Below are 19,263 nucleotides of genomic sequence, written 5' to 3'. Positions count from 1 at the left end.
AAGTTATTGCAGATAACTTACCAAAATCCTTTGGGCTCTTGACAGGTCCCAGCAGTTTGGAAGACAGCAAATGTCACGTCACTGTATGAAAAGGAATGTAGGCAAAAGATGGATAACTATAGGCCAGCTAGCTTAATGTCTGTAGTGGGGAGAATGCTTGAAACTGTCATTAAGGAAGAAATAGTGAGAATCTGGATAGAAGTAGTTTCATCAGGCTAACACAGCATGGATTCATAAAGGGCAGGTCCTGTTTGGCAAGCATTTTGCAGTTCTTTAATGATGTAAAGAAGGCAATGGATAGACAGGAACAGGTGGATGGACTTGAATTTCCAGAAAGCATTTGAAAAGGTACCACATAAAAGTCTTACTCATAAGGATACATGGGGTTGGGGATAATGTATTAACATGGATAGAAGATTGGTTAGCCAATAGAAAGCAGAGAGTTGGGATAAATAGATGTTTCCCTGTTTGGCAACCAGTGGTGAACAGTGTGCATAGGAGTTGGTGTTGGGACCAGAACTGTACACAATCCACATTAACAATGTAGGAGACGGAGCAGACTGCAGCATATTTGTGTTTCCTGCTAACACTAAATTGAGTGGGGAAAACAAATTGTGCAGAGGATGTGGAGAGTCTGCAGAGAGATGCAGATGGTTTAAGTGGGTGGACAAGGGTCTGGCAGATGGAGTACAACATTGGTAAATGTGAGATTCTCCACTTCAGAAGGAAAACTATTAGATCAGATTATTAACTGGTCAAGGATTGCAGTATGCTGTTGTGTGTGCTTGTGCACGGATTGTAGAAGGTTGGTTTGCAGGTTACCAAGAAGACAAATGGAATGTTGGCCTTCATTGTCAGAGGGATTGAGTTTAAGAGCAGGGAGGTTATGCTGTGACTGTACGGGGTACTGGTGAGGCCGCACCTGGAGTACTGTGTGCAGTTCTGCTCTCCTTACTTGAGGAAGGATTACTGGCTTTGGAGGCGGTGCGGAGGAGGTTCACCAGGTTGATCCGGGAGGTGAACTGATTAGCTTATGAGGAGGCATTGAAGGGCCTGGCACTATACTCACTGGAATTCAGAAGAATGAGAAGGGATATTATAAAAAAAACATAAATTATGACTTGGGTAGATATGATGGGGGCAGGAAAGTTGTTTCCACTGGTAAGTAGGTGCCCCATCTGGGCTTTCTGTGCTAACTTCCTCAGTGATGGGCGCTGATGCTCTGCGAACTTTGGTTTGTGTCCGGTCACTGCATTTCACTCGACTTAGTTGACTGACTTCACAAGAAGTACTAGTCAATGCGAGGCCCCTGGATCCTTTCCTCCCTTGATGGATCTTCAACTCTTTTTCTGATGTAACTTTCTCCCACCCACAGATGCACACCCAACACTACTGCTGCTGGTGTTTTGGTCATCTCTTGTGCAGTGCTCTTTTAATTCATGGTAGATTCCGTTTCTAGGTCTTTAGATGCATAATCAGTCATTGAGCCATCTTGTGCTCCCACTCTCGCTCATCTTCCTCTGTTGCCTTTTCATAGCTGTTAATGGGCGTCTCCAACATGCTGAAACAGTGTTGAGGACTGCCTCCGTGGGGTCTACTCCCTCCTGTCAGCTGCCTTTCCATGTCATCACAAGGTCTTTCCCTTGTTGTCAGCTGCCCTTACACGACAGTCACTGGACAGGTCCAGTTAATCAAAATCCAAAAGCACAGGACAAGGTGTAAATATCCCTTGTGCCATTGAGTTGTGAGCACCCATTGGCACGAGTAACTGTTCCTGAACCTGGTGGTGTGAGTCCTGAGGCTCTTGTACCTTCTTCCTGATGGCAGCAGTGAGAAAAAGAAAAGTCTGATCCGTGCTATTCTAGATGGGTTTAGAATTAAATAATTAAAATAAGGATTGAATTACAGTAGTATAGAACAAAAATGGTGCGCTTTTTCAAAGAGTTTGTTGTCATATGCACAAGTGCATTGAAAAACAGCTAGCATCTCCACGTGGATGCTTGGTATGCTCTGCCTCCAAATCTACAGAAGGGTATTATTGTAATCGTAGAAAGGTTGACACACGTCAGCCCTTTGGCCCACTTTTTCCCTGCTGACCATGGCACCTATTTACACTAATCCTATTTGCCTGGATTAGGCCTATATCCCTCTGTACCTTTCCAATCAAAGTGCTTGACTAAATGCCTTTTTAAATGTTGTATAGTATCTGCATCTATCATCTCCTCTGGCAGTTCATTTGAAAATGAACCACCCTCTGTGTGGAAAAAAATAATCACCCTCAGATCTCCTTTATTTATTAACATGGAGGAGCAACACCATATATTCAGTCTGGGTCACCTCTAACCTGATGGCATGAATATCGATTTCTCCTTCTGATAAATAAATTTCCCCCCTCCTCCTCTATTCCCCACTCTGACCTTTGACTTCTTCGCACCTGCCTATAACTTCCCCCCCCCCCCCACCCCACCTTCCCTTTCTCCTATGGTCCACTCTGCTCTCCTATCAGACTCCTTCTTCTCCAGCCTTGACCTTTCCCACCCACCTGGCTTCACCTATCTCCTTCCAGCTATCCTCTTTCCCCTCCTTTTATTCTGGCATCTTTCCCATTCCTTCTCAGTGAAGAAAGATCTCAGCCCGACTGTTTAAGCATTTCCATAGGTGCTGCCTGACCTGCTGAGTTCCTCCAGCATTTTCTCTGTTGCTTTGGATTTCCAGCATCTGAAGACATTTTTGTGTTCATGTTTCCTTTATTTATCTTCCCTCTCACTTTAAACCTGCCCTGGGGAAAAAGACTGTAACTATTGATCCTATCTACGCCCCTCATAATTTTACAAACCATTTAATGTCGGCCCTCAGCCTCTGACATCACATCGACAATAGACCCAGCCTGTCCAACCTCTCCTTGCAGATTTGCACTTCTTACAGACTGGTTCAGAGAAATGCAATCTAACGAATTCCTTCATCATATCAGGAATTTAATTTTTGAAGCAAGGTAAAATAAGAGAAGTCTTTGAGGCAACTTGACTGAAATGTTGACTTTGGACAATGCATTTAAATGGTGGAAGAAGTATGTTTAAGGAATGTAACTGGGGTATAATAACAGGCATAATTTTTGCTCAAAGGCTAATTGGCTTGTGGATTGGGGAAGATCGACGAATCTAATTGCACAAAGCTGTTTTCAAGAAGAATCTGGTGAAGAAGTGGGTATCTGTGATTCAATACACTCAAAAGGAAGGTGGTGTTTTGAGCAAAGCAACTTATTTTTGTCAGTTGGAGCAGTAGTTGTCTCACGGAGTAGATCCGGAAGCTGCAGCAAGTCCTTGAACAAAATTGCCACATTGTATGTGGTTGTCAGTCAATGAACTGTTAAATAATTTAACCCAGTGCTCTTAAAACCATACTTTTTATTCTCTGTAGGTTGTGTGGAACGGTTTAAATGTTGTCAGGTTAGCATCGAAGAAGGCTGGGGCAAACCATGGTGGACACTGCGAAAGACCTGCTTTCTGATAGTAGAGCACAACTGGTTTGAAACCTTCATCGTGTTCATGATTCTGCTCAGTAGTGGAGCACTGGTGAGTTTTGGTGAAATGAAGACACGTTGAGTGCACACAGCATTATTTCTTCTTGGAGCAGCAGTACTTTACAGTCACAAGCTGCTGTTCCAAAACTACTGTTTTCCAGTATTTTTCTCCTCCCTTTCTGTAGGTGCTGGTTCCTTCAATAATACAGCTTCCATGTCCTTCAGAAGTTTATGGGTTGTTCATCTCAGGATACAAATATAACTGAGCCTTTCCCCAAAATACTGCAAACTCTTTCTTTGAGGTCAGCTAAGTCAATGCAAAGTGAGAACTTGCCCAGGATATTCTAAATCTGTAAAGCATGCCGGGACTGTCGCTGGTGTCAATTCCCAATCACTGTAGAATGGAATGACTTTTTAATCACAAGTTCTAACTTGATTTGCTCTTTCATGCAAATTTAATTTGTTTGTTTTTCTGGTACGTGGTTTCAGATCCTTAATTACATTGTGCCTAACTTGGCCACAACTGGAGTCATAGAACATGGAAACAGGCCCCTTAATTCAACTCAACTCAACTCACCAATGCTTTCCCATGAAAGCTAGGTCCATTTATCTGCGTTGACACCCCCCCCAAAAAAAAACACTAAACCTTTCCTTTCTGTTAGCCTGTCCAAATGTCTTTTAAATGTTTTTTGTACCTATCGCAACCATTTCCTCTGGTAGTTCGTTCCATATGCACTCCACCGATTGTGTGGAAAAATGTTCCCCTCAGGTTTCTGTTAAAGCTCTCTCCTTTCACCTTGAACCTATGCCCTCTAGTTTTTGATTCTCTTACCCCATTAAAAGGACTGTGTGTATTCACTTTATTGATGCCAGCTATGGTAACAATTTTCGAAATGAGCCTCCTCCCAGTCAGATCCTATAATAAGGTGTTCCTATTCTGCTCACTCGACGATTGAAGAGCTCCCTATTGGATAAGCTTGTTTATTGCCCCTAGTCCTGTTCCTGCCTACTGATAGGTGTAAGTTCTTTTCATGACAGCCCTTTTCACAATTCTGATGACTTCCATTGGGCCACTTTTGGTCTTTATCCCAAATAAGACTCCATCTGTTTGGACTTTCCTGATGGGTAAAATCTCTCGGTTGTGAGAACCTACCAATAAATATTTTAATAGACAGATTTTGGTGTTTCATTTGTTATATGGCATGACCATATTTACTAAAGAGGTAGGGGTAAAATGAACTTTCCCCCTTGAATACGTAATTATAAAGACCTTGTTAGTGATTCGGCTGAAAAATACACATTCATATGAAAATGACTAACAAATAACTAACATAAATTTGATATGTTCCAGACCAAGTCACTATTCTATACTATGTTATCTAACCTGTGGTGTGGCAATTAATGGGTGTTGCTGTCATCTCCCTGGGGCAGCAGCCAGAGTGATACCTGCTAGATGGGCATGGAAGATGAAGAGGAGACTGCAATGTGCTCTGATTATCTTTGCCTGCAGGCTCTTGCAGTTGGCTATGACAACAACAATTGTGAACTTGTGAAGCAAGGATACACAATCTGTGAATTTGCACTTTTCGTGCAAGTAGGTGTTTTCAAAATGAATTTTTTATAAAAGACAAACCACATAGTTTAAAAATTGTGTTTTTAGGCTTTTGAAGATATTTACATTGAACAAAGAAAGACAATCCGTACCATCCTTGAGTATGCTGACAAGATCTTCACGTATATCTTCATCCTTGAGATGTTGTTAAAATGGGTGGCCTATGGATTTCAAAAGTACTTCACAAATGCGTGGTGCTGGCTGGACTTCCTGATCGTGGATGTATGTATCCATTTTTCTCATTTTTAGAGTTAAAGTTTGTGGGGTTAAAGTAAAAAGATTTGGGTTACGTAGTCAAAGAATATATTTTATCTTGTGTAATGCTTTTATGCTGCTGTCAGCAATAACACCAATCGTCAAAATGTACTGTGAAGAAGGATAATGTTTTAAAATTATTTTAAGTTGATGTAAGAATTAGCTATGTTAATGAGGTCCATCGAAGTGATTGATTGAGTGGCTATCAATCTTATTTGGGCAGAGAAATGTTAAATCTTAATGAAGGGATTTGTCATAAGTTTTGATGACATGAAAGTCTGAAGCTTTGTTCCAGATAGGTTCTCTTCCAGGGGTTTTCTGGGCTGGACAAAGACCATTTCTTCCCGTGACTAACATTAAGTCTTGATCACCACAATATTACTTTGCTTCTGCTTTTTCCTCTCTGCCAAACCTATTCTTAATTTGCCTTTAAAAAGTTAAAACAACTTGTAAGGCAGTCTTGGTAGATGTTGTGAATGGAATGTATTAATATATGTAAAATTAAGATGCCATGCCTTTATTTATCATTATACAGAAACAGGTCAATTATTGAGCAATGTTCCTACAAGTATGAGTTTGTGTTTTATTGTGTAAAGAAAAAAATGTGACTCAGTCCATAAAATGACATTGACTAACTATATTTTGATCAATCTTCTCTCCTTCGAAGTATTTGATTATTTATTTGCAGAAAGTGTGAGTAATACTGTTGGAATCATGTTAAATTTTAATTCCATCACCATGGCAACATTTGTAATTTAGTTTTGGCTGCTCAGTGTATTTATATAAGCAAATCTAGTGACTATGGGGGAATGTTTCATTGTAGCATTGCCCTAGATATCTAGAGCTTATCCAAAATAATTAAGTTGGCGTCTCAAAAATGGAGAGTTGCTGGAGAAAGGTGATGTTGACTTCAAAAAGTAATGCTTAAAATTAAATATTTAACTGGTTTAAATGACAAATTTCAGTGCAGTATGAGGCAGAACAATGAACTGTTGACCGTTATGATGATGCACATCCTAAATGGAATGTGTCCCTTGCATCTGTTTGATTTGTTTCAGTAACTGCACTCTATGTTAAGGTTCTGACAGGTATTTTTTTTAATCATTGGATAACTGAAGAACATATTTTCTAAAAACCTCTAAATTCACCTTTTGAAACTGTAAATTCAGATGCTGTAAATTATGAAGTCCTAACGGCTCTTCTCTTGAAATTGAAGAAGTTCATATTTCTGTTGACATTTTATATAGATTTGTTATTTAAGGTGTTTGGCACAATTCAAAGTATGATCAGTCTTTCAATAATACACACCACATGTTGTTTCATTACAACATGTACAAAAATAGAAATATACCCCAGTGAAAGTACCAAAAGGTTGCCCATAACACCCGCTGCCTGATATTCAGTTCATTTAGGCAAAATCTTAACTCTTAAGATGTAGCTTGATTTTGGATACAGGTCAAGTTGCAACAAACCTGGGGCAGGAATACAATGGACAGCCACTTTTACATGAACTGTTGAGCTTTACTGAAGGGAGCTCTTAGCCGGTTGAAAACTAGATGACTGAATGAAGGCTCTCACTTTTATCTTTTATCTACTGGTACAGCAGTGGGAGAGATTTAGGAATTCCAGATGATCAAAGGATATTTCTGAGGAAAATTAGAAAAAAAAATTGGATACTTGGATTAATTTATAAAATGGAATGATTTCAGTAGATTTTGTTTCTCATGATCTGGATGTTTTCCTGCACCTGCCTTTGTCGCCCTCGAGTTTGGAAAATGCTCATGAAGAAATCTTTATGGCCATGACTGTAATAAGTGCTGGGCTTTCTTGTGGACATTTCAAACTTCCCTGAGGGGTAACTTCCCAATTATGCTGAAATGTTAAATCCTTCAGAATCTAGTTGCCAACTTGCTGCAAGTCGCTGGCAGTTATGCTGGGTAATCTGTTTACAGTAGCTCTGCCAGGCTAGGCAGTGAACCCATTCATCTTAATGGAGAGGAGTAGATGAGAAGTGAGATGGGAATTTTAGGCAAATTGCATCTTGTATTTGGATTAATTGAGATGATTTAACTGCTTTTCCAATGTACATTTTCACTGTGATCATAAACAGTTGTGTGTTTCTGAATGTCAGGGACGTCAGCAATCATTCAGACTGGTTGCTTAGACACAGAATGAGCTTGAAGACATGGAGCCTGTTGAAGTTCCCTTCATCATTGTAATGCGTAGGGTTTGCTCAGGGGAACCATGCGATGAGATTTACATTGAGAAGGCCCCATCGACATGGTACAGGCTCTCTGATCGCTTTAATGCTGGCTTTGCTGAGGCAGCTGCTGCTTGAAGAGTCATTCTAGGTAGCTGTAGACCCCCAGTGGGTTGCTTAGCAAGAAGTTCCAGGCTGTTTATGTTTGAGTCTCAGTTGTGTGTCCAGTATCCTTGTAGATAACAACTTGAAACTTGATATGAGTAGCATGCAAGTTAGGAGCAGGAGTAGGTCACCTGGCCCCTGGATCTTGCTCCACCCTTCATGGCTGATGTGACTGTGACCCTGACTCCACATCCCTGCCTGCCACTAGCATTCTTTCACCGCTTTACTGATCAAAAAGCTGCCTACCTCCGCCTCAAAAATGCTCAAAGACTCTTGCTTCCATTGCCATTTTGAGGACGAGAACTCCAAAGGCTTACTACTGATTGGGTTGGGGGGGGGGGGAACCTTTTGAATATTTGGCCCCGATTTTTAAACAGTGCCATTTATAATGTCTTGTCTCTGAGCCCGTGTAATGATTATTTTGAAATCTGTCATCTCTGGACATTAAATTTGTCCATGGCAAAGTGGTAGAAAATGCCTTAGTGTTGTTGATGTGAATATCCCTTTTGGTTGAAATGATTAGATCATTCATACAAATTAAAATGTTATATAAAATCTTATTGACTTCCTTTGCAGGCCTTGGATGATCATCTTGTCTTTCCTTTTGGCTTTGGGTACACTAACCATTATAAACAGTCGATGTGAGCTTGCTTTATGTTTCTTCTTGGCTGAAGGTGAACTAACATAACATTTATAACCTCCATAGACCTCTTTAATTCATTCTTTTTTCCTTGTAGAAAAGATTTTGTTTAGAGAAAATGCCGATAGTATTGTAAACTCCTGTTTTAAATTGCTTCCTTTATAGAAAGCTTCAAGTTATTCCAACCTTCGTAAAAGTTTTTAAAAAATTATTTATTTACGGAAATCTACTCCCCATTGACCCTTCTGAGTACTGAAGACAAATTTTGGTCCTTTGGTATCATTGATAGCTAACATTCTCAGCGCTTGGAGCTATTTCTGGGGAAGAGTGTGACTTAATTGCTATTGAATAGCTGTTATTTCTTTGGCTTATTGAATTAATTGCTGAGTCAGAAGGCATAATACGTAAACAAATATTTGTTAAAAATCAAATCTTCATTGGTGGCTTGTCTCTGCTGTCTTTAGTGCTCAGAATATCCTTTCCTTAAAAAGAAACTCATTAAAATGTTTCTAAAAAGGGCATTTGTTCTTCCCTTTGATTATGATTAAACATAATCATGTTTTTATGATTTTTGTTTCATCAGTGATTAAGCATCTGAAGAACTGGCTCGATATTTACTAAAATTGTGTTTGGAGAGCGTGGATTGGGAGAGGTGTGCAACAATTACTACATGTTTATCACATGTGATAACCTGATTTGTTTAAGACTACACCAGTGGAATTCATTAGTGTACCAGTTTAAATTAGGTGCAGCTGTAATGCAATTAATTATCCAAAATCACCATCAAATATCGAGCCAATTTGAAACTGTCAAATCATACACAAACTCCTCTAGTTTCAGTGTTTTTTGAACTATATAATGAGTGTCTTGGAGGTTTTGACTGAAGCAAATTGGTCAGATCTCCAAGGATAACTTGCCCACTCTTCAGAGTAGCACCATGAGATCTTCTGCATCCCCTGATAATGGGCACTGCCTTGGTTTATTGCCTCAGCTCATGATGGCACCTTTGGCCGTGTGGGACTCCCTCAGTCACTACATTGGAGAGTCAGCCTGAAGCTTTCTCAAATAGCTGGAAAAAGAGAGATGAATTCCACAGCCTTTCTGCCCCAAAGGAGGCATAGCTGCGGAGAAAACAGAAAAGTATCAGTTCAGTATTTGGTTAATCACTTGGAGATGCCTTGAAATTTATACTGTATCATGCTTGAAGGCAAAGTATTGTGTTCATCTTCAAGCAATGTATTTCCAAAGAGCCACTTTGTGTGCAACTACCACGTAAAATTAAGATGCTTCCTTAACATTCATCAAGAGAGATGGTGGTTTTAAATTAACACTCTGCAGAACCCAATGCACATTTTTACAGGCTACTTATTTGATTAATTATATATAAGAACAACATGCTGAAATAAATATTACCAAACTTAACACATCACAGAGTGCCAGTTTGACTGTCCACTGGGAACAATATTTTTGCAGGCCAAGATCTGTCCTTTCTGCAACCCTACCCCCTCTTTCCAATGCCTCTGTATATTAATATATCAGAGGTTAGTTTGATATGCAGCACAGATTTACCTGTATTCTTTTTTATAGGTACCTTTTATTTGTGTGGCTTAATTTTCTGGGCTTTTTCTCCCCTCACTTCGATCGGACCTTCACAAAGTAAAGGGCAAGGGTAAGGTTCTTATCATCCATTGGGCATTTTCCTCCAACAGGTCCCCTTTAGTTGTCTGTGTGTCTGTGACCCTTTTTTCACTTTTCTTCCTTTTGTTCTATCTTATGGCTCTCTTCTCAACTAAGCATTTCCTTCTAGGTCACTAGGAATTACTTCAGGCAAGGGAACTAGGGAGCTGACCCCAGTTCAACGCAACGAGCTTGGGGCAATCTCATAATTAGACCACTTTGTTTCATCAGTGATAGGGCCTTTGCTAACAGTATTGGGAACTTTGCTTTTCTGTTTCTGTATAGGTTTCCTTAGTCAGCCTCGTAGCTAATGCCCTGGGCTACTCCGAACTAGGTGCCATTAAGTCTCTTAGGACACTAAGAGCTTTGAGACCTCTAAGAGCCTTGTCACGATTTGAAGGGATGAGGGTAAGACGGAAAAGCAGCTGACTTTCTGCATGCATATGAGAAAAAAAGTTTAAGCATGCTAGAATTGATCAATAGTGTGGGGAGGGGAAAATTAACCATAACACAGCTGCTGAACTTAACCCCTCTCCCTGTATTTCCCCACCTGCACCCTCTCCTGAACAGGAGATACATTAGGCTGCCTCATCACATTAGATTGGCCCAAGCTACATGCCATCGAAGAACATACATCAGCTGTTCTCATTTGGCCTGGCTTTCCTTTAGTGTTTAAAAGGGTTTTCCGCTATAACCTAAACAGAGAATCACCAGGTGCAAAGATGCATGGATGAAGTATATGCTGAAAATGGATTGTGGATGATTGAAAATTGAAACAAGTAGGCGAATATTGAACTTGATTAAAGAATGGATTACTTTCCATTGAAGCTGTGATTAAAATTTAATTAATTGTACTGTCTGTGTTACAAGAAATGCATTGTTAGACTTTATTAGTATATACATAGCATGGTGTTCATCTTCTTGTACCTGGTTGTTCTCAATCCAGTCTAATGGAGACTGGTGGCCTTGTCTGATGGCTTTTCCTTCCACTTCCTCCCTCCTCTATACCATGCTCTATGGTACCCCTGTTTTGTCACTTTACAAGAATATTATCACAATCAAGCATTGCACTGAATGAGTTTGATGCCATCATAACATGGAAAGATTTGAAATAGATTAATATGGGATAAGACTCGCTGCTGTTGATTGCATGGAATCCATATTGAATAATTGGCCAAGTGTTCATGCAAATTACAATACCTTTTGACTTAAAACAAAACAGAGTTTCCAAATATCGAGGAGGAGGAGGGCTGGGCAGAGGTACAATGAGGAGTCAGTTTCTTTATTCCCCAGTATTGCGTTCAAATACTTGCAGCCATCACTAGGTTAGACAGGTAGCGTGTTTGAGTGAGACTGGCTTCAAAAAACTCTCTAAATGATAGCCTGGATACTGGATCAGTGAGCACTTGCAATGAGCAGAAATCTGTTTGACCTGCAGTAGATCACGTCCAGGGTAAGTTGTCTGTGACGATATTGGACTTTGTGTTTCTCACGTCAGCGAGTATAGCTGCGGTTTATCTAGTGTCGGGAGCGCACCTAACCGTTGCTATTCACGTTGCCCGCCTTTGCACAAATTGGGTCTTTAGGATGTGATCACTGAACGGTCACGGGACAATTAGGAGTGCGTTGTGCCACTATGTTGCGTTTTTTGTGTTGTCAGAGAGTTTCTGTGCTAACATCGAGGTACCCTCTGAGCACATTCAGAACAAAGTACCTTTGAAATTCTGTGTCCGTCTTGACAGCATTTAAGCCTCAGTGGGTATGCCACTGGCAACATTCTGTCACGAGAAGCATTGTTATGGTAATGACCTGTCACCCAAGGTGGGTCATGGACCTCAACAGGTAGCACAAGCCTATCTGTCAGTGACGAGCCCATTCCCACAGGCACTTCATCCTATCGGGATGTCCCTACTGAACAATGAATCGATAAGATCAGGTCTATCAATGTTATTGTCACTGAAGTACAGGACATTCTGCAAGTGGCTGGATGGTCTCTCTCCATGGAAATCAAGCTCACGTTAAATCTTATCTACTTCGCCATGGGATCATTGCAAGTGGCCACAGCAAATCTCTGTTGTGTCTCCCAAGGTGCATCAGAGAGGTGGTGGGCCAAAATATCCACACACGGCTTTGTCAACTTTGATTTCACTGAGGAGCCAGTGGTATCATGGATACCATAAGTGTTGCTGGGATCTGATGATGGAAGGCAGCCATTGACTTGTGCCCAGAAGACTCCATTAATAACCAAGAACTTTTTTATGAACAAGAATAACTTTCCTCTTCAGAAGGTGGCTGTCACTCCCAATCAAATCTCTTTGTGGCGAATGCCAAAGTTTATGGGAGGTGCATACAACTCGACCCTCTGAGGGAGTCCGCTTTGCTTTTTTTTTCAGCAGCCAGCATTGCCACACTCATAGAGAGGGATCCGAAGAGCAAGGGTTACCCACTCTGAGCACAGCAGGTACAGAAAGACATGTGGAAGACGGGATAGTCATGTAAGGAGAGCACCAGTAGTCTCCTGCAGATGCCATTTCAATACCTACATATATCTACAATAGAGGCCTTGTCACATTCTGTTGTAGAGAACAGCTAGTGCCAGAGGACCTGGAATGGAGCCTGGAGTGTTAGAGAAGTACAATGAAGTCAGCCAGGGACTCGTTCCTGCTCAGTATCCTTCTCTCACAGCTAAGCAGAGGAAGCAGGCACTGACTGTACAAGATGTTAACTGACTATATCAATGGGCTGCTTTCACAAAGAGCCTGTCAAATAAAGCTCACCAGTGCAAGCCAAATTGCTCTCTCCATATGACAATCTCCTGGTATTGACATGGTCTACCACTGACCAGCTCAAAGGGTGCATGAGATCCCCTCACATCCAAGTGTGGTACAAATGAATGAATCCCTGCTCCAGTTGCTTCATCTGTTTCCTGATGGGTCACATGCCCCATCAACTAGTTACCCCATTGCACTAAAAGAACCACTTTCTGTGAGAATGTCCATTGTCTGCGTGCAAATCATGGTGCACCAGTTTTGATGTCTCTGTGTATTGCCCCAAATTCCAGCAACTGCAGACTCTTGTGTCATGAGATTGTGAGACTTCTTCCAACGTTGCTGTATTGTGCGGGGATTCAAGCTCCTGGGGGAGCCACTGTAGTCGTCTCTTATTGTGCTAATGTGGTGAGGCCTTGTATGTCTCCCAGTCCACCCAGCACACAAGGCCTCCATCTTCTATCTCCTTACATTGTGTTAGTTACTGCCGGTTACACTGCTGGCATTTAGGGCAGCAATGAAGGCCCTCCATCTCTGTCTGTCCTTGGACATCTCCTCTATTGTGCTCCAAGTGTGGGTCAGGGTCCTCATTTCTGCCTCTATGGTACAGTGCCAAGTTATCTTTGGTCTCCCGTGTTTCCTCTGCCCTTCAGAGGTCCAAAAAATGCTGTCCTAATGATGGAATTGACCTCTCTTATCATCATGTGCCCAATCCATGTCCAACATTTTCTCATGATGATTGGGGCCATGTCCCCTTGATGACCCTGAAGGAGTAGGGTGCCATTGGAGATCGTTCCTGGCCAGAAAATACAGGGGATCTTCCAGAGGCTCATGGTGTGGAATGATGACAGCTTGCCAAGGTCATTCTTTGTCATGTGCCGGCATTCTGACCCGTACAAGAGTGTGGACAGAACACAGCTCTGGTTCAGCTTCACCTTGGTGTGGATGGTGGACTTGGTTGATCCTGATGTGTTGCTCATTGATCTGAAGACATTTCCAGCTTTGCTGAGTCTACGCTGGATGTCGTCCTGCAGCCCAGTTGCCACAATGAATATGCCTCTACAGAAACGTTGCAAAATTGGAACCATGCGAGTCCTATTTTAGTGCTTGTGTCTGAGTATGAATGATCTAAGCATGGTTCCAGTGTGGAATTTGGCTAATTTTGCTATTGAGATATGATTTGGTTTTAACACTAGAATTCATGTTTTAGCACATTAAAACTATTGGTTTCTAAGCTAGTCTGCTGTGTCCAAGCTTAGATGTGATGCAAGTGCATTGAAAATTGATTTATAGGATTTATTGTAAAACAAAAAAGAGGACAGGTGTTGAAATCCCTGGTGAACAGTGCAAGTAACATACATATTGCAAGCTGACAGTACAGCACTTTTGAGGAAATGCTGAAGGTGATTAAGGAGATGTTCTGGATGTGGACTTCAGTGAAGCATTTAACGTAGTCCTTCATGACAATGGTACAGACAATTAAATCGCTGTGAGTTGGTAAACTGGATTCAAAATTGGCTTGGTCATAGAAGAGGGAGAGAGTGGTAGAGAGCTGTTTTCTGACTGGACATTTGTGTCCTGTGATGTTCTACAAGGATCAATGCTCGGACCTCTGCTGTTTGTGATACAGTTGCATGAAAATGTTAAGTGTTCTGTTTGTAAGCTTGCGGGAAGTTAGTGGAATTGTGGACAGCAAGGAACATTGTCAATGGATTCAGCAGGATGTGGACCAGTTGGAAATGTGGGCAGGTAACTGCCAGATGGAGTTCAATTTTTGCATTTTGAGAGGTTAAGTGCAAAAGAATATATACAGCACATGGCAGGACTCTTGCAAAATTGATTGACATTTGGATCTCAGGATACAAGTCCGTAGCCCCCTTAAATTGGCAATACAAATGGATAGAGTGGTAAAGGAGACACATGGCATGCTTGCCTTTGTTAGTTTGGACACTGAGTGTCAAAGTTGGGAAGTCGTATTGTAGCTGTGCTTAAACTTTGGTTAAGTGAGTATTGTGAACATTTCTGGACATTCCATTATAGGATGGATGTGGAGGCTTTGGAGAGGGTGCAGAATTTCACCAAGATATTTTACAGGATTAGATAATATTATCTTTAAGCAGATATTGGACAAACTTGGATTGTTTCCTCTTGAGCATCAGGGAGTGAGGGGAAAACTGAGAAAAGTTTATAAACTTCTGAGAGACATAGACAGGCTAGACAATCAGTCTTTTTTTTCCAGGCTAGAAATATCAAATACTAGAGGGCATAGGTTTAAGGTGAGAAGAGGTAACTTTAAGCGAAATGTGAGAGGCAATTTTTGTTTACATTGAATGGTGAGTGCCTGGACTGCATTTCCAGGGGTGGTAGTAGCAGATACAATAGCAATGTGTAAGAGGCATTTAGATGGACATGTGAATAGGGAATCTGTATCATTTGCAGGCAGATGGGATTAGTTAGATTGCCATCATGGTCAGTGCAGACATTCTAGGCCCAAGTACCTGTACTGTTCTGTGTTTTTAAATTGAACGGCAGAACAGATGGATGTTCCGATTTTGTGTATTTAATTAAGACTGAAAAATTTACTTTATAATTTGTACAAGTCAGCAATAGGGAGACATGGTTGGAAGATCTACAGTTGCACCATTATTGGAAACTTGTTATATTTTTCTGTAAGAAACATCAAACTGGATGTGATTCTAAAACACGATGAGCAACTGATTTTTCACTGACCTTTTGTTATTTTATACTGTATACGCAGCATATTTTACAGACGTTTGCAACATATTTGCTTTGACTGAGACAAGTAGACCACAAAGGTGAACAGTCAGTTCCTACTTCGGCGCCACAAATGCATTTTTATTTCTGTCCTTGGGGCATAAAAAATACTCGTGGATTGTTCGACAAGAGTGCTTGTTGTCCCAGAAGTATCAGTTTATGATTCAACAGATTCATTGGTACCAAGTGCGTAACTGTCCAATGGTGGGTGAGGAGCCTAACTATTAAACAGATTCTTTGGCAGGCTTCACACATTTTTTTCATGGTTTTCAATTCTGGATCTTTAGTACAGTTGCAGTCACTTCTAAACTAGAGTTAGGAAATAAGAATCTTTATTACTCCCCACAACAAGGCTCCAGATTTGTCTTAGATTTTGACAAATGTTGCCTCTGCCTTGAATGTGTTCTTTTTCTGGGGATGTGTGAAATACTGAGCCTGAGATCATCCATCTTAAACCATTCACGGAAACTGGATCATCTTGAGCTGTTGATTTTGGAGTGTGTTTCTACAGAATAACAAAGGATTCAGTTCTGTAAATACCATTTCTTTTTCTGATATATAATCTATGTAACTATGCTCTCTTCACACAGCAGTTCTGCCATGCCAGGAAACAGTTTGGTGAATCGCCATTCCGTAAGACCATAAAATGTAGGAGTGGTATTAGGCCATTCAGCCCATCGAGTCTGCTCCGCCATTCCATCATAGTTGATCCTGGATCCCACTCAACTGCATATACCTGCCTTCTTGCCATATCCTTTGATGTCCTGACAGATCAGGAAATGATTAACTTCCACCTTAAATATACCCATGGATTTGGCCTCCGCTGCAGTCTGTAGCAGAGCATTCCACAGATTTACTACACTGTGGCTTAAAAAGTAAATCCTCCTTACCTCCGTTCCAAAAGGTCACCTCTTAATTTTGAGGCTGTGCCTTCTAGTTCTGGATACCCCCACCAGAGGAAACATCCTCTCCACACCCACCCTATCTAGTCCTTTCAACATTCAGTAGGTTTCAATGAGATCTCCTGCATTCTTCTAAATTCCAGTGAGTACAGGCCCAAAGCTGCCAAACGCTCCTCATATGTTAACCCCTTCGTTCCTGGAATCAACCTCGTGAATCTCCTCTGGACTCAAATGGACATTCATCCACTTGCTGTAGAGGGATGCAAGACTGTGCAGAATACAGGCAGTTCCCAGTTTGAGCGGCTGACTTATGGACACCTAATTACACAAACAAGCTTTCACAATGTCAGTAAATTCAGCAGCCTGCCATATGTACATGTGTTCACCCTGTTGAACTAGTTTTTTCCATCTCCCCACTTTTAGTAAGTTTTTCTTAGCCATCTTGTGTACTTTTGGAGGTGTGATTGCCATAGTGAGTTTTTCTGTTTATTTTGTGACATACGGACAAAATCAATTTCTGAATGTCTATTAAAATGTAACCCATTCTTAACCAAGGACAGCCGGTACGCCAATTGTCACCTCACCAAGTCCTTGTATAGCAAGATGTTCTTCAAAATTCAAAGTAAATTTATTATTAAAGTTCGTATATCTTACCATATACTACCTTAAGATTCATTTTCTTGCAGGCATCTACAGGGAAAAAGAAATACAATAGAATTTACACATACATAAAGACTTACAATGTGCAAAAGAAGGCAAAACTATCCAAATAAAAAAATAATACTGAGAACGAGTTATAAAGAGTCCTTGAAAGTGAATCTGTATGTCGTAGAATTAGTTCAGAATAGTGGTGATTGGTCCTACCTCTCCACTCAAATACTCTTACTATGAAGTCCTGTGTACCATTTTCCTTCTTGACTGTTTACTCAGTTATTTGCTTTTGTTGACTAAGTATAACACCCATCTCTTTGTACAGGACACTTAACGTGTAATACCAGTTAAATAGTGCGCTGCCTTTACGTTTAGTCCCTAGACTCCAAAGTAGAAATCCAGTAGTTGACCACGATACAACTGAATTTGAGACGTTGTAAAGTCACCAAGGCAAGTTACTTGACAGTTACAAAATGTGCGCAAACATGGGGATCAAAACTGTGGTGGCCCTTGTGGTAAAATAGCCTGTGTGTACTGATTTTCTGAGGCATGGGGAATGGAAATTTGGAGATGGTACTGTAGGACATTTGGAACATATTGCAGGAAGGAGTTGCTGCTTTGAGATTTAAAATTGGAGGAAATTAGATAAGACTATAAGGAATAGGAGCAAATTTAGGCCACTCAGCCCATTAACTTGTGGCTGACCCATTTCCCTCTCAACCCCATTCTCCTGCCTTCTTCCGGTAATCTTTCATGTCCTCATTTATCAAGCGCCTGTCAACCGCCGCCTTAAATACATCCAGTAATCTGGCCTCCACACCCACCTGTGGCAATGAATGCAACAGATTCACCATCCTCTAGCTAAAGGAATTCCTCCTCATCTACTTTCTAAATAAAAGTCTCTCTTTTCTTAGGCTGTGTGCTTTCCCCCACCATAGGAAACATCCTCTCCACATCCACTATCAATACTCTAAGTGAGGCCTTATCCATGCCTTATAAAGACTCAACATTACATCCTTGTTTTTATATTCTAGTCCTCTCGAAATGAATACTAACATTGTATTTGCCTTCCTCACCACCAACTCAACCTGCAAATTAACTTTTAGGGAATCCTGCATGTGGACTCTCAAGTCCCTTTGCACCTTGGAATTTAACATTTTCTCCCCGTTCAGAAAATAGTCTTCGCTTTTATTCCTTCTACTGAAGTGAATGACCATACACTTCCCGACACTGTATTCTATCTGCCACTTCTTTGCCCGTTCTCCTAATCTGTCCAAGTCTTTCTGCAGACTTCTTGCTTCCTCAACATTACCTGCCTCTCCACCTATCTTCATATCGTCCAGAAACATGGCCACAAAGCCATCACTTCTGTCATCCAAATCACCGACAAACAACGTAAAAAGAAGTGGTCCCAAAACCAACCCCTGCGGTACGCCACTTGGCACTGGCAGCCGGTCAGGAAAGGCTCCCTTTATTCCCACTCTGTCTCCTGCCAATCACCCACTGCCTTATCCATGCTAGTATCTTCCCTATAAGACTGTGGGCTCTTAACTTGTTAAACAGCCTCATGTGTGGCACATTGTTGAAGGCCTTCTGAAAATCCAAGTACATAACATCCACCATTTCTCCTTTATCTATCCTGCTTGTTATTTTCTGAAAGAATTCAGATTTGCCAGGCCAGATTTTCCCTTCAGGAATCCATGCTGACTGTGGCCTATTTTATCATGTGTCACCAAGTACCCTGAAACCTTATCCTTAACAATCGGCCTCAACATTTTCCCAACCACTGAGGTCAGGCTAACTGGCCCATAGTTTCCTTTCTTCTGCCTCTCTCCTTTCTTGAAGAGTGGAGTGACATTTGCAATTTGCAAATTGATTGAGGTAAATGGGGAAGAAAGCAATGAATCCAGTAATGATTCGCTCCATAAGCTTGAGAAGATTAGACGTTTCTAATAGCACAAATTCATACAATAATGCTACCCATTTCAACCCTGGATTGAATGAGCCTGGTCTACTTGCCTGATTTTGGGGATGTAGGCAAAAGATGAAAGTTCAAAGTTGAATTTTATTATCAGAGTACATACATGTCACCACAGAC

General features: G+C 41.1%; 1 protein-coding gene across 11 annotated transcripts in view; it reads left to right on the top strand.

The window, feature by feature from the left end:
* LOC132384676 (sodium channel protein type 8 subunit alpha-like) overlaps positions 1 to 19,263 on the top strand; it is a 231,184-nt gene that overhangs the window by 183,662 nt on the left and 28,259 nt on the right. For 9 of the 11 annotated variants that reach the window (XM_059956036.1, XM_059956034.1, XM_059956031.1 and 6 more), the window contains 3 exons: positions 3,418 to 3,572; positions 5,181 to 5,354; positions 10,355 to 10,477. In XM_059956036.1, the coding sequence (XP_059812019.1) occupies positions 3,418 to 3,572; positions 5,181 to 5,354; positions 10,355 to 10,477 (452 nt within the window). The remainder of the gene's footprint in view (positions 1 to 3,417; positions 3,573 to 5,180; positions 5,355 to 10,354; positions 10,478 to 19,263) is intronic. The other 2 variants (XM_059956037.1, XM_059956038.1) reach the window with 1 other exon arrangement.

Source organism: Hypanus sabinus, chromosome X1, assembly GCF_030144855.1.
Source record: "Hypanus sabinus isolate sHypSab1 chromosome X1, sHypSab1.hap1, whole genome shotgun sequence".
Taxonomy (NCBI): Eukaryota; Metazoa; Chordata; class Chondrichthyes; order Myliobatiformes; family Dasyatidae; genus Hypanus; species Hypanus sabinus.
This window is presented reverse-complemented; position numbering and strand designations above follow the sequence as displayed.